Source organism: Bombina bombina, chromosome 1 (genome assembly GCF_027579735.1).
Source record: "Bombina bombina isolate aBomBom1 chromosome 1, aBomBom1.pri, whole genome shotgun sequence".
Lineage (NCBI taxonomy): Eukaryota > Metazoa > Chordata > Amphibia > Anura > Bombinatoridae > Bombina > Bombina bombina.
In genome coordinates, this window is record NC_069499.1 from 826,545,545 (window position 1) to 826,559,654 (window position 14,110).

General features: G+C 41.5%; 1 protein-coding gene across 1 annotated transcript in view; it reads left to right on the forward strand.

The window, feature by feature from the left end:
- Positions 1-14,110, forward strand: part of VPS4A (vacuolar protein sorting 4 homolog A) — a 126,406-nt gene that overhangs the window by 14,724 nt on the left and 97,572 nt on the right. The window contains exons 2-5 of the mRNA XM_053699419.1: positions 4,791-4,902; positions 4,992-5,136; positions 7,399-7,460; positions 7,583-7,702. Coding sequence (XP_053555394.1) covers positions 4,791-4,902; positions 4,992-5,136; positions 7,399-7,460; positions 7,583-7,702 — 439 coding nt within the window. The remainder of the gene's footprint in view (positions 1-4,790; positions 4,903-4,991; positions 5,137-7,398; positions 7,461-7,582; positions 7,703-14,110) is intronic.

Consider the following 14,110-nt stretch of genomic DNA (forward strand, 5'->3'; position numbering starts at 1 on the left):
GTATGTATGGTAGCCAATGTGGTTCCTCATTCAAATATATGTGATAATTGTGCCATAGCGTCCAAACATAGTAAGGACAGTACTGTCACAAATAGTAAAGTTGCCCAGGATGATTCCTCAGATGAAGGAAGTAGACATAGTTCTACATCATCTCCTTCTGTGTCTATACCAGTTATGCCCGCGCAGGCGACCCCTAGTACTTCTAGCGCGTCAATGCTTGTTACTATGCAACAATTGACGGCAGTAATGGATAACTCCATAGCTAATATTTAACCAAAATGCCAGCATTTCAGAGAAAGCGCGATTGCTCTGTTTTAAACACTGTAGAGCAGGAGGGCGCTGATTATATTTTTTCTGTCATACCCTCACACCAGTCTGAAGTGGCAGTGAGGGAGGGTTTGTCATATGGAGAAATTTCTGATACAGGAAGAATTTCTCAGCATGCAGAACCTGATGTTGTGACGTTTAAATTTAAGTTAGAGCATCTCCGCGCATTACTTAAGGAGGTACTAACTACGCTGGATGATTGTGACTCTTTGGTCATTCCAGAAAAAATGTACAAGATGGACAAATTCCTAGAGGTCCTGGTGCACCCTGATGCATTTCCGATACCTAAACGGGTGGCGGACATAGTGAATAAGGAGTGGGAGAAGCCAGGCATACCTTTTTGTCCCTCCTCCTATATTTAAGAAATTGTTCCCTATGGTCGACCCCAGGAAGGAAAACAGTCCCTAAGGTCGAGGGGGCGGTTTCTACACTAGCCAAACGCACGACCATTCCCATTGAGGACAATTGTGCTTTCAAAGATCCTATGGATAAAAAGTTGGAGGGTTTGCTTAAAAAGATTTTTGTACAGCAAGGTTACCTCCTTCAACCTATTTCGTGCATTATTCCTGTCACTACAGCGGCGTGGTTCTGGTTCGAGGAACTGGAAAAGTCGCTCAGTAGGGAGACTCTGTATGAGGAAGTCATGGACAGAATTCACGCACTTAAGTTAGCTAATTCCTTTATTTTAGACGCCGCTTTGCAGTTATCGAGGTTAGCAGCGAAAAATTCGCTTCTTGGTCGGCGGACGTATCTTCCAAGACAAAATTGCTTAATATCCCTTTCAAAGGTAAGACCCTTTTTGGGCCAGAATTGAAAGAGATTATTTCAGACATCACTGGGGGAAAGGGCCATGCCCTCCCACAAGATAGAACTTTCAAGGTTAAGAATAAGTCCAATTTTCGTTCCTTTCGCAATTTCAGGAACGGACCGGCTTCCAACTCTGCAGCCTCTAGACAAGAGGGTAACGCTTCCCAGACTAAACCAGCTTGGAAACCAATGCAAAGCTGGAACAAGGGTAAACAGGCCAAGAAGCCTGCTGCTGTTACCAAAACAGCATGAAGGGGTAGCCCCCGATCCGGGACCGGATCTAGTAGGGGGCAGACTCTCTCTCTTTGCTCAGGCTTGGGCAAGAGATGTTCAGGATCCCTGGGCACTAGAAATAGTCTCTCAGGGTTATCTTCTAGAATTCAAGGAACTACCCCCATGGGCAAGGTTCCACATGTCTCACTTATCTTCAAACTAAATAAAGAGACAGGCATTCTTACACTGTGTAGAAGACCTGTTAAAGATGGGAGTGATACACCCAGTTCCATCTGTGGAACAAGGTCAGGGATTTTACTCAAATCTGTTTGTAGTTCCCAAAAAGAAGGAACTTTCAGACCAATTCTGGATTTAAAAATTCTAAACAAATTTCTCAGAGTTCCATCGTTCAAAATGGAAACCATTCGAACAATTTTACCTACAATCCACGAGGGTCAATATATGACTACCGTGGATTTAAAGGATGCGTATCTACATATTCCTATCCACAAAGATCATCATCAGTTCCTAAGGTTCGCCTTCTGGACAAACATTATCAGTTCGTGGCTCTCCCATTCGGGCTAGCCACTGCTCCCAGAATTTTCACAAAGGTGCTCGGGTCCCTTCTAGCGGTTCTAAGACCAAAGGGGTATTGCAGTGGCACCTTATCTGGACGACATTCTAATTCAAGCGTCGGCTCTTTCCAAGGCAAAGGCTCATACAGACATTGTTCTAGCCTTTCTCAGATCTCACGGGGGGAAGGTGAACGTAGAAAAGAGTTCCCTGTCTCCGTCGACAAGAGTTCCCTTTTTGGGAACAATAATAGATTCTTTAGAAATGAAGATCTTCTTGACAGAGGTCAGAAAGTCAAAGCTTCTAAACGCTTGTCAAGTTCTTCTCTCTATTCTGCAGCCTTCCATAGCTCAGTGCATGGAAGTAGTAGGGTTGATGGTTGCAGCAATGGACATAGTTTCTTTTGCTCAAATTCATCTAAGACCATTACAACTGTGCATGCTCAAGCAGTGGAATGGGGACTATACAGACTTGTCTCCAAAGATTCAAGTAGACCAGATGACCAGAGACTCACTCCGTTGGTGGTTGTCCCAGGATCACCTGTCTCAGGGAATGAGTTTCCACAGGCCAGAGTGGGTCATTGTCACGACCGACGCCAGTCTATTAGGCTGGGGCGCGGTCTGGAATTCCCTGAAAGCTCAGGGTCTATGGTCTCGGGAAGAGTCTCTTCTCCTGATAAACATCCTGGAACTGAGAGCGATATTCAATGCTCTCCGGGCGTGGCCTCAACTAGCGAAGGCCGGATTCATAAGATTCCAGTCAGACAACATAACGACTGTAGCTTACATCAACTCCATCCGGAGGTTTTTGCCCAGTTGACTCACTTATGGGGCATTCCAGACATGGATCTGATGGCGTCTCGTCAGAACTTCAAGGTTCCTTGCTACGGGTCCAGATCCAGGGATCCCAAGGCGACTCTAGTGGATGCATTAGTGGCGCCTTGGTCGTTCAACCTAGCTCATGCGTTTCCACCGTTCCCTCTCCTTCCCAGGCTTGTAGCCAGGATCAAACACGAGAAGGCCTCGGTGATTCTGATAGCTCCTGCGTGGCCGCGCAGGACTTGGTATGCAGACCTGGTGAATATGTCATCGGCTCCACCATGGAAGCTACCTTTGAGACAGGATCTTCTAGTACAAGGTCCATTCGAACATCCAAATCTAGTTTTCTCTGCAGCTGACTACTTGGAAATTGAACGTTTGATTTTATCCAAACGTGGGTTTTTCAGATTCAGTGATAGACATTCTGGTCCAAGCCAGAAAAACTGTGACTAGAAAGATTTACCATAAAATATGGAAAAGATATATCTGTTGGTGTGAATCCAAAAGATTCTCCTGGAATAAGATTAAAATTCCTAAGATCCTCTCCTTTCTCCAAGAAGGTTTGGATAAGGGATTGTCAGCGAGTTCTTTTAAAGGACAGATTTCTGCTTTATCTGTCTTGTTACACAAACGACTGGCAGCTGTGCCAGATGTACAAGCTTTGGTACAGGCTTTGGTCAGAATCAAGCCTGTTTACAGACCCTTGACTCCTCCCTGGAGTCTAAATTTAGTTCTTTCAGTTCTTCAAGGGGTTCCGTTTGAACCTTTACATTCCATAGATATCAAGTTACTATCTTGGAAAGTTCTGTTTTTGGTTGCCATCTCTTCTGCTAGAAGAGTTTCTGAATTATGCAGTGCGATTTACCCTATCTGGTGTTCCATTCAGATAAGGTTGTTTTGCGTACCAAACCTGGTTTTCTTCCAAAAGTTGTTTTCAACAAGAATATTAACCAGGAAATAGTTGTTCCTTCCAGTTTCAAAGAAGGAACGTTTGTTGCACAATTTAGATGTAGTCTGTGCTTTAAAGTTCTATTTAGAAGCAACAAAGGATTTCAGACAAACTTCTTCTTTGTTTGTCGTTTATTCTGGTAAGAAAAGAGGACAAAAAGCTACTGCTACCTCTCTTTCTTTCTGGCTGAAAAGCATCATCCGATTGGCTTATGAGACTGCCGGACGGCAGCCTCCTGAACGTATCACAGCTCACTCTACTAGGGCCGTGGCTTCCACATGGGCCTTCAAGAACGAGGCTTCTGTTGATCAGATATGTAAGGCAGCGACTTGGTCTTCTCTGCACACTTTTGCCAAATTCTACAAATTTGATACTTATGCTTCTTCGGAGGCTATTTTTGGGAGAAAGTTTTTGCAAGCCGTGGTGCCTTCTGTTTAGGTAACCTGATTTGCTCCCTCCCTTCATCCGTGTCCTAAAGCTTTGGTATTGGTTCCCACAAGTTATGGATGACGCCGTGGACCGGACACACCAATGTTGGAGAAAACAGAATTTATGCTTACCTGATAAATTACTTTCTCCAACGGTGTGTCCGGTCCACGGCCCGCCCTGGTTTTTTGATCAGGTTGAAAAATGTCTTTCTCTATACACTACAGTCACCACGGCACCCTATAGTTTCTCCTTTTTTTCTCCTAACCGTCGGTCGAATGACTGGGGGGGCGGAGCCTGGGAGGGGCTATATGGACAGCTCTTGCTGTGTGCTTTCCTTGCCATTCCCTGTAGGGGAGGAGAATATCCCACAAGTTATGGATGACGCCGTGGACCGGACACACCGTTGGAGAAAGTAATTTATCAGGTAAGCATAAATTCTGTTTTATTTATTTATATATATATATATATATATATATATATATATATATATATATATATATTTTATTATTCTCTATTGCTTGCTTATAACTATGCAAACAGCCATCAGCAAGTCACAGACTCGTATACAAATAAACTGTGAATTCTTGCACATGCTCAGTAGGAGCTGATGAATTTAAAAAAGGCCTAATGTGAATTGTGTGTTGTCTAATAGCACTTCCTCTGCCCTTCTACAGAAAGCCATTGATCTGGTAACAAAGGCCACAGAGGAAGATAAGAATAAGAATTATGAGGAAGCCTTAAGGCTGTACCAGCATTCAGTGGAGTATTTCCTGCATGCAATCAAATGTAAGTGTGATAGGTGTGAGGCAGAAACACAGTGCAGGGACAGTGCCAGACAGGGATGTTTTACCCCTCTTGATGTGTTTTGATGGCAGATGAAGCTCACAGTGACAAAGCCAAGGAGAGCATACGAGCCAAATGCATGCAGTACTTGGACCGAGCAGAAAAGCTGAAGGATTATCTGAAAACCAAGGACAAGCAAAACAAGAAGCCTGTGAAGGAGTCGCAGAATGAGAAGGGGTGAGCGGCTTTATACAGGGGGAATGGGATGGCTGTAAGGTAAACAGATATAAAGGCTGGAATGGAAGTATGTTGCGGTGTATGTTTTAATGTTAATCATTATATTATTATTTATTGATATATTGTGCTATGTATAGGGAGTCAGGTACTGTGGGTACTGTAGCATCCGTCCACTCTGATCATGGACGGATGCTATGGTTTTTATAAAGCAATGTAGATAATATGTGCTATGGGGATAATTCACTATAAATGGTGATGTATATCAGTGCCACACTGTAAGGTAAACTTATCACGTTGCAGGCAGTTACATTCTCAAGTAGGGAACCTGTCTTGCCACTTGAGCTACAGCATTGCACAGCAGAATTTAAGATTGCACCAGAGCTCTCTTGTGCAATTCTGCCCCCTGCTCTCGTGAATTCAATCACAGCAAAATCAGTTTTACCCTGTGTGTGTTACAGTCCATAAACAAGAGCTTTGTATGCCATTCTGTGCATCAAGGTGTGTATAGCACTTTATAAAGGGGGTAGGGGTATCTAATAAACTTATAGATAAGTGCCATTCTTGTGCAGCTCAGTTTTTTTTCTTTAAGTCTGTTAGGTATTGCTATTTTTATATCCTTTATGCCAACATTTAATGGCGCAATTGGTCACCATTCAACAGTATAAATCCTGAGAATAGTTTTTGAATCAATAATATGCGGACACATTGTTAACCCTTTCTAGGGTGGGAAATAACTTGTTTTTATTAAAAAGGACATTTACTAGCATTTTATTTACAGTTGTGCCATCACGAGTAAAGGTGTAGATAAAGAACACAAGTTTAACCCTTTAAGGACACAGCTTTCAGTTTGCTCAATTGTTTTATGACGGAAAAATTCTGTCATATGTCCTTAAGAGGTTAAAGGGATACTAAACTCAAATTTTTTCTTTCATAATTCAGATAGAGCATGCCATTTTAAGCAACTTTTTAATTTACTCCTATCATCAATTTGTCTTTGTTTTCTTGGTATCTTTATTTGAAAAGCAGGATTGTAAGTATAGGAGCCGGCCCATTTTCGGTTCAGCACCTGAGTTGCGCTTGCTGATTGGTGGCTAAATGTAGCCACCAATCAGCAAGCGCTATCCAGGGTTCTGAACCAAAAATGGGCCAGCCCCTTAGCTTAAATTCCTGCTTTTTCAAATAGATAGCAAGAGAACGAAGAAAAAATGATAATAGGAGTAAATTAGGTTTGTTAAAATTGCATGCTCTAGCCGAAATTTTGAAAGAAAAAATGTGGCTTTCATATTCCTTTAACTTGCTGACACCTGGACTATTTTGAATTTGATATTTTATGAAATAATTTGTGGATTTAATCGGAAGTAATTTATTTCATATTTATCAACCCAATGTTTCAATTTAATAAAGCTTCCAGTTTTACTGATATTTAGTCTTGTAGTGTTTTTTTATTGCATATTCATATTGAAATTGTTTGTGATATTTTAAGAAGAAATAAGAGTATATATATACTGATTTGCATTTAGTAATCTTCTCATCTGTTAGGTGCATCTAAGTATAGGCAGAACATTATACAATCTGGTGATGTGGTATAAAAAAAATATCACACTTTTAAATCCCACTCGAGAATACATTATTGCTCTACTGGTTCCTGGAAGAGTATTTTTAGGTTCTTATACCTATGTAGTGACCCAGACTATCTGATATTTTCTTAAAGGTACAGTACACACCTTGTAATTGCAAAACATTCCTGTTGTGTTGGATAGAATATCATATCAGCCAAGTCTTAACATTTTTAAACAAGTTAACATCCTTTTACTGCAGTTATTTTTTAATAGCAAAATTGCACCCACCATTTGCCTTATTGGAGGAGTCAATCTGGGCTTTACTCCACAGACAACAAGGCTAGTCATGGTCATGATATTAGTATAAAATGCATTGCTTTGCAGTTGTCCTCTGCTAAAACGACTTAGGTACAGGTATGTAGCAGGGTTAGTCTTTCAGCATGGTGTTTTTCAAGTTCTGAGAATTAGAAATTGTTCAATTTTCAGAGCTAAATTACATGAAAAGGGGGTAAAATAAACCATTTAAATATATTTGAAAGTTGTTTCAATACACATACCTAAACATTTTATATACAAATCTCAATGTGTTTTCTGTTCCTTTTTAATTAGGCTTTCAGACATTTGTTACTTTTAATAACCAAATCTCTACAAAATCAGATGATAATCGGAATTTTCTTTTTTTTTCTTTCTTTTTCGTCCCAAGAAGTGACAGTGACAGTGAGGGTGAAAACCCAGAGAAGAAGAAATTGCAGGAGCAGCTGATGGGTATGTAATGAACTGCAATAAATGGGGAAGCACAGAGTTCACTCTTAGTCTGGGATGAAGAATTACATGAGACAGTGAATGCATTTAATTCTATCACTTACGGTGCTCTTGCGTCATTACAGGTGCAATTGTCATGGAGAAGCCGAATGTACGATGGAACGATGTGGCCGGTCTGGAAGGTGCGAAGGAAGCTCTGAAAGAGGCTGTAATATTGCCTATAAAGTTCCCCCACTTATTCACAGGTAGCTTTATGTTCAGCTTTCTCTTTTTTTATGTTCGGGAATGTTTACTGGGTAGAAAATACAGGCTGATTATATAATAATATTACATGCAGTTAGAGTTCTGAAAAATGATAAAACATTTTCATTTTGAAATGTATTAATTACCCATTTCATAGAAAATACTCACACTGGGATTAAAGACCTATCTCTATTTCTCTTGTAAAGGTGTATCCAGTCCACGGGTTCATCCATTACTTGTGGGATATTCTCCTTCCCAACAGGAAGCTGCAAGAGGACACCCACAGCAGAGCTGTCTATATAGCTCCTCCCCTAACTGCCACCCCCAGTCATTCTCTTGCAGCTCTCGACAAGAAAGGAAGTGTCAAGAGATATGTGGTGACTTAGTGTAGTTTTTACCTTCAATCAAGAGTTTATTTTTAAACGGTACCGGCGTTGTACTGTTTTACTCTCAGGCAGAAATTGGAAGAAGAATCTGCCTGGAGGTTGATGATCTTAGCGGTTTGTAACTAAGGTCCATTGCTGTTCTCACACATAACTGAAGAGTATGGAAAGAAAACTTTAGTTTGGGGGGACGGTTTGCAGATCACCTGCTTTGAGGTATGTTCAGTATATTTTTTTCTAGAGAGATGCTAAGGTCTAGAAAATGCTGACAGTGCCTGGTATATTTGAGGTAAGCCTGATACAGTGATTTAACAACGACTGGGATCATGCTTACAAGATAAGGGTAATATTCATGTTAACTCTCATATTACTTGGTGTAAAAACGGTTGCATAACTTACAGAAAAAACGTTTTTTCTCTGAGGGTCATAAATCTTTATTTGGGGCCTAGTTTTCCACATGGCTTGTTAGATTACTCCTAGGAGTACTTTTTTAAGGCCCTCTGACATTGAGTGCATGGTGGGAGGGGCCTATTTCTCCAACATTGGTGTGTCCGGTCCACGGCGTCATCCTTACTTGTGGGATATTCTCTTCCCCAACAGGAAATGGCAAAGAGTCCCAGCAAAGCTGGTCACATGATCCCTCCTAGGCTCCGCCCACCCCAGTCATTCTCTTTGCCGTTGCACAGGCAACATCTCCACGGAGATGGTTAAGAGTTTTTTTTTTTAATTTATGTATTCCCACCGTTTCCTCTCATCCCCAGGCTGGTAGCCAGGATCAATCAGGAGAGGGCCTCGGTGATCTTGATAGCTCCTGCGTGGCCACGCAGGACTTGGTATGCAGACCTGGTGAATATGTCATCGGCTCCACCATGGAAGCTACCTTTGAGACAGGACCTTCTTGTTCAGGGTCCAATCGAACATCCGAATCTGGTTTCCCTCCAACTGACGGCTTGGAGATTGAACGCTTGATTTTATCAAAGCGTGGGTTTTCAGATTCTGTAATAGATACTCTGATTCAGGCTAGAAAGCCTGTAACTAGAAAAATTTACCATAAAATATGGAAAAAATATATCTGTTGGTGTGAATCTAAAGGATTCCCATGGAACAAGATAAAAATTCCTAAGATTCTATCCTTTCTACAAGAAGGTTTGGAGAAAGGATTATCTGCAAGTTCTCTGAAGGGACAGATCTCTGCTTTATCTGTTTTACTTCACAAAAGACTGGCAGCTGTGCCAGATGTTCAAGCATTTGTTCAGGCTCTGGTTAGGATCAAGCCTGTTTACAGACCTTTGACTCCTCCCTGGAGTCTAAATCTAGTTCTTTCAGTTCTTCAAGGGGTTCCGTTTGAACCCTTACATTCCGTAGATATTAAGTTATTATCTTGGAAAGTTTTGTTTTTGGTTGCAATTTCTTCTGCTAGAAGAGTTTCAGAGTTATCTGCTCTGCAGTGTTCTCCGCCCTATCTGGTGTTCCATGCAGATAAGGTGGTTTTGCGTACTAAGCCTGGTTTTCTTCCGAAAGTTGTTTCCAACAAAAATATTAACCAGGAGATAGTTGTACCTTCTTTGTGTCCGAATCCAGTTTCAAAGAAGGAACGTTTGTTACACAATTTGGACGTAGTCCGTGCTCTAAAATTCTATTAGAGGCTACTAAAGATTTCAGACAAACATCTTCCTTGTTTGTTGTTTATTCTGGTAAAAGGAGAGGTCATAAAGCGACTTCTACCTCTCTTTCCTTTTGGCTTAAAAGCATTATCCGATTGGCTTATGAGACTGCCGGACGGCAGCCTCCTGAAAGAATCACAGCTCACTCCACTAGGGCTGTGGCTTCCACATGGGCCTTCAAGAACGAGGCTTCTGTTGACCAGATATGTAAGGCAGCGACTTGGTCTTCACTGCACACTTTTGCCAAATTTTACAAATTTGATACTTTTGCTTCTTCGGAGGCTATTTTTGGGAGAAAGGTTTTGCAAGCCGTGGTGCCTTCCATTTAGGTGACCTGATTTGCTCCCTCCCTTCATCCGTGTCCTAAAGCTTTGGTATTGGTTCCCACAAGTAAGGATGACGCCGTGGACCGGACACACCAATGTTGGAGAAAACAGAATTTATGCTTACCTGATAAATTACTTTCTCCAACGGTGTGTCCGGTCCACGGCCCGCCCTGGTTTTTTAATCAGGTCTGATGAATTATTTTCTCTAACTACAGTCACCACGGTATCATATGGTTTCTCCTATATATATTTCCTCCTGTCCGTCGGTCGAATGACTGGGGTGGGCGGAGCCTAGGAGGGATCATGTGACCAGCTTTGCTGGGACTCTTTGCCATTTCCTGTTGGGGAAGAGAATATCCCACAAGTAAGGATGACGCCGTGGACCGGACACACCGTTGGAGAAAGTAATTTATCAGGTAAGCATAAATTCTGTTTTTTGCGCACTTTATGCGCAGTTGATATCCAGACTGAGACATCCAGCTTCCCTAAAGGAGTCCTCTGGCATCTAGGACCACTATAGAGGGTTTTTTTCCTGCAAAAATCGTGTTTAAGGGCAGGTAGGAGCCACCGCAGAGCTGTGGCAGTGTGTTTGACTGTTTTTTAACGGTTTTACCGTTTTTCTAATCCGGTTTGGGGCCTAAGGGGTTAATCATCCATTTGCAAGTGGGTGCAATGCTGCTTTAGTATCTTATACACACTGTAAAAATTTCGTAGAGTTTACTACTTTTTAAACACTGTTTTGCAGTTTATGTGGTAGTTTTTTTCTCTTAAAGGTACAGTACCATTTTTGTTTAATTGCTTTTTCACATTGATTAAAGTGTTTTCCAAGCTTGCTGGTCTCATTACTAGTCTGTTAAACATGTCTGACATAGAGGAAACTCCTTGTTCATTATGTTTAGAAGCCATTGTGAAACCCCCTCTTAGCATGTGTACCAAATGCACTGACCTTTCTATAAGTTATAAAGACCATATTATGGCTTTTAAAGATTTATCACCAGAGGTTTCTCAGACTGACAAAAGTGAGGTTAAACCACCTAGCTCTCCCAATGTGTCAGAACCTATATCTCCCGCGCAAGTGACGCCAAGTACATCTGGCGTGTCCAATGCGTTTACCTTCCAGGACATGGCGGCAGTTATGAATCATACCCTCACAGAAGTATTGTCCAAACTGCCAGGGTTACAAGGAAAGCGAGAAGAAAGGGGGAAGTGATACAAAGATTCTACACTCCTTGCTGATCCCGAAGGTGGTGTAACCTCTAAACACTGACACCTAAATGCAATATAGAAGAAAGAGAAGGGGGGTTGGGATAGCGCTTAAACAGCTTGAGTCTTGTGAAATAAGTGAAAGTATGTGATCTCAGATTAGTCAGTGACTAAAGAAATGAGGGTATCCCTGATTTTGGTTCTCGATTGTGAGGCTAGCTGCCTCGGTATATTAAATGGGAGTATCTGTTTTTTTTGTGGTTTTTAGTTTGTCATGTGACCAGAATTTATGCAGATAGTTCCTATATCTCAGATATTGCCTATATCTCAAAAAATTTAAAATAACCTTATATCTTACGATTTTATATCATACATATGTGGTAAAATATATTTATAGTATTGTGTTTTTATAAAAAACCAAAGAGAGGAGTAATGTATTACAAATAAGTTTTATTCTAATACAGATGAGAGTCCTAACGTAAATTGAGAAACAATAAAATCTAACACTTGGATGCCGGCATCTGATTCTATTTCTTAAAACATCGCTAAATTTACAGTAGCATTCAAATTAAATTAAATTCCTATATATATAAAAAATTGTTGCTATTTTCTGGCAACAATCGCAATTTCTAAGAAGCGACTTATGCTTGTATACAAATCTTATGGTTACTTTATCTAGTACACATGTATCATAAGATCTTAATTGTATCTTTCTATTGGTATCCTTTGTATATCGTTACGGATACAGATTAGTGATATATTAGCTTGATGTATATTTGTGCTCAGTTGCAAATAGTTGTTTACAGATTGTTGTTTACAGATTAATCTGTTACAGGAAGTTTTGTAGAAAAGAGTGTCTCTTATTATAAAAAAGTGTCTCTTATTATAAAAACCTTGATTTATTGTCCATATTCTTGGTTCCTCATTAGAGTGGTGACCGGCCGGTCTTTTGTTTGTGAAGTGGTTCCTTGTATTCTCCTTTGCTGTTTTTCTCAGGGTTTAGATCCGGGTCCTTAAAGTTTTCCAGAAATGTTGTTGTAAATCTCTTCTTGTCTATGTAACCCTTAGCTAGGTGATTGGGGCTGGAACGACTACTGGGTCCTGGGGCAGGGATTAAACATATAGAGTCTGTCCCTGAGAAGTGGGATATGGCTCAATGTACCTGCCCTAGCCAGTTCGAACTCAAAAGAAGCCTCTCAACCTGCTGGGTTCTTGTTCTTGGATATCCGGTAACTGTCAGCAATCTCTACGCGTTTCAGCCTGGGGCCTTTATCAAGATGCTTGTGTGATGTTCAGTCTGGATTTAAATATCGTATCTCTCCTCCTGATTGGATCCTTTCCTTGGCCAATCGATGACGTCTATTTTCTGTTCCTCCTCCTGGAGGGTTGTCTCTTATCACTCTTCATTGCATCGCTGGAATAGGTTCAGCTTTACATTTAGACCTGATATTATTTCACTTATGATACTTGCAATTTATTTGTGAACACATATCTGTTTTAGTATAATATTTTGTAAAATTAGCGTAATACCTAAGTTTTTACTCTCGAAACTTCAAGAGTGGCACAGCTTCAACTTCCTCTACTGCAAAACAAGAAGGAAATTTTGCCCAGTCCAAGCCAGTCTGGAGACCTAATCAAGCTTGGAACAAGGGAAAGCAGGCCAAAAAACCTGCTGCTGCCTCTAAGACAGCATGAAGGAGTAGCCCCCGATCCGGGACCGGATCTAGTTGGGGCAGACTTTCTCTCTTCGCCCAGGCTTGGGCAAGAGACGTCCAGGATCCCTGGGCTCTGGAGATTGTTTCCCAGGGATATCTTCTGGATTTCAAAGCCTCATCTCCAAAGGAGAGATTTTATCTCTCACAATTATCTGCTAACCAGATAAAGAGAGAGGCATTCTTACGTTGCGTTCAAGACCTTCTGGTTATGGGAGTGATCCACCCAGTTCCAAGGGAGGAACAGGGGCAGGGATTCTATTCAAATCTGTTTATAGTTCCCAAAAAAGAGGGAACTTTCAGACCAATCTTGGATCTCAAGATCCTAAACAAATTTCTCAGGGTCCCATCCTTCAAGATGGAGACTATTCAAACCATCCTACCTATGATCCAGGAGGGTCAATATATGACTACCGTGGACTTAAAGGATGCTTATCTCCACATTCCGATACACAGAGATCATCATCGGTTTCTCAGGATTTGCCTTCTTAGACAGACATTACCAGTTTGTGACTCTTCCCTTCGGGTTAGCCACGACACCAAGAATCTTTACGAAGGTTCTAGGGTCCCTCCTGGCGATTCTAAGGCCACAAGGCATAGCGGTGGCTCCTTACCTAGACGACATTCTGATACAGGCGTCGAATTTTCAAATCGCCAGGTCCCATACGGACATTGTTCTGGCATTCCTGAGGTCTCAAGGGTGGAAGGTGAACGAAGGAAAGAGTTCTCTCTCCCCTCTCACAAGAGTTTTCTTCTTAGGAACTCTGATAGATTCAGTAGAAATGAAGATTTTTCTGACAGAGGTCAGGTTGTCAAAGCTTCTAACTTCCTGCTGTGCTCTTTATTCCACTTCTCAGCCGTCAGTGGCTCAGTGTATGGAAGTAATCGGCCTAATGGTAGCGGCAATGGACATAGTTCCGTTTGCCCGCCTACATCTCAGACCACTGCAAATTTGCATGCTCAATCAGTGGAATGGGGATTACACAGATTTGTCCCCTCTGCTAAATCTGGATCAAGAGACCAGGGATTCTCTTCTCTGGTGGCTATCTCGGGTCCATCTGTCCAGGGGGATGAGTTTCCGCAGGCCAGAATGGACTATAGTGACGACATATGCCAGCCTTC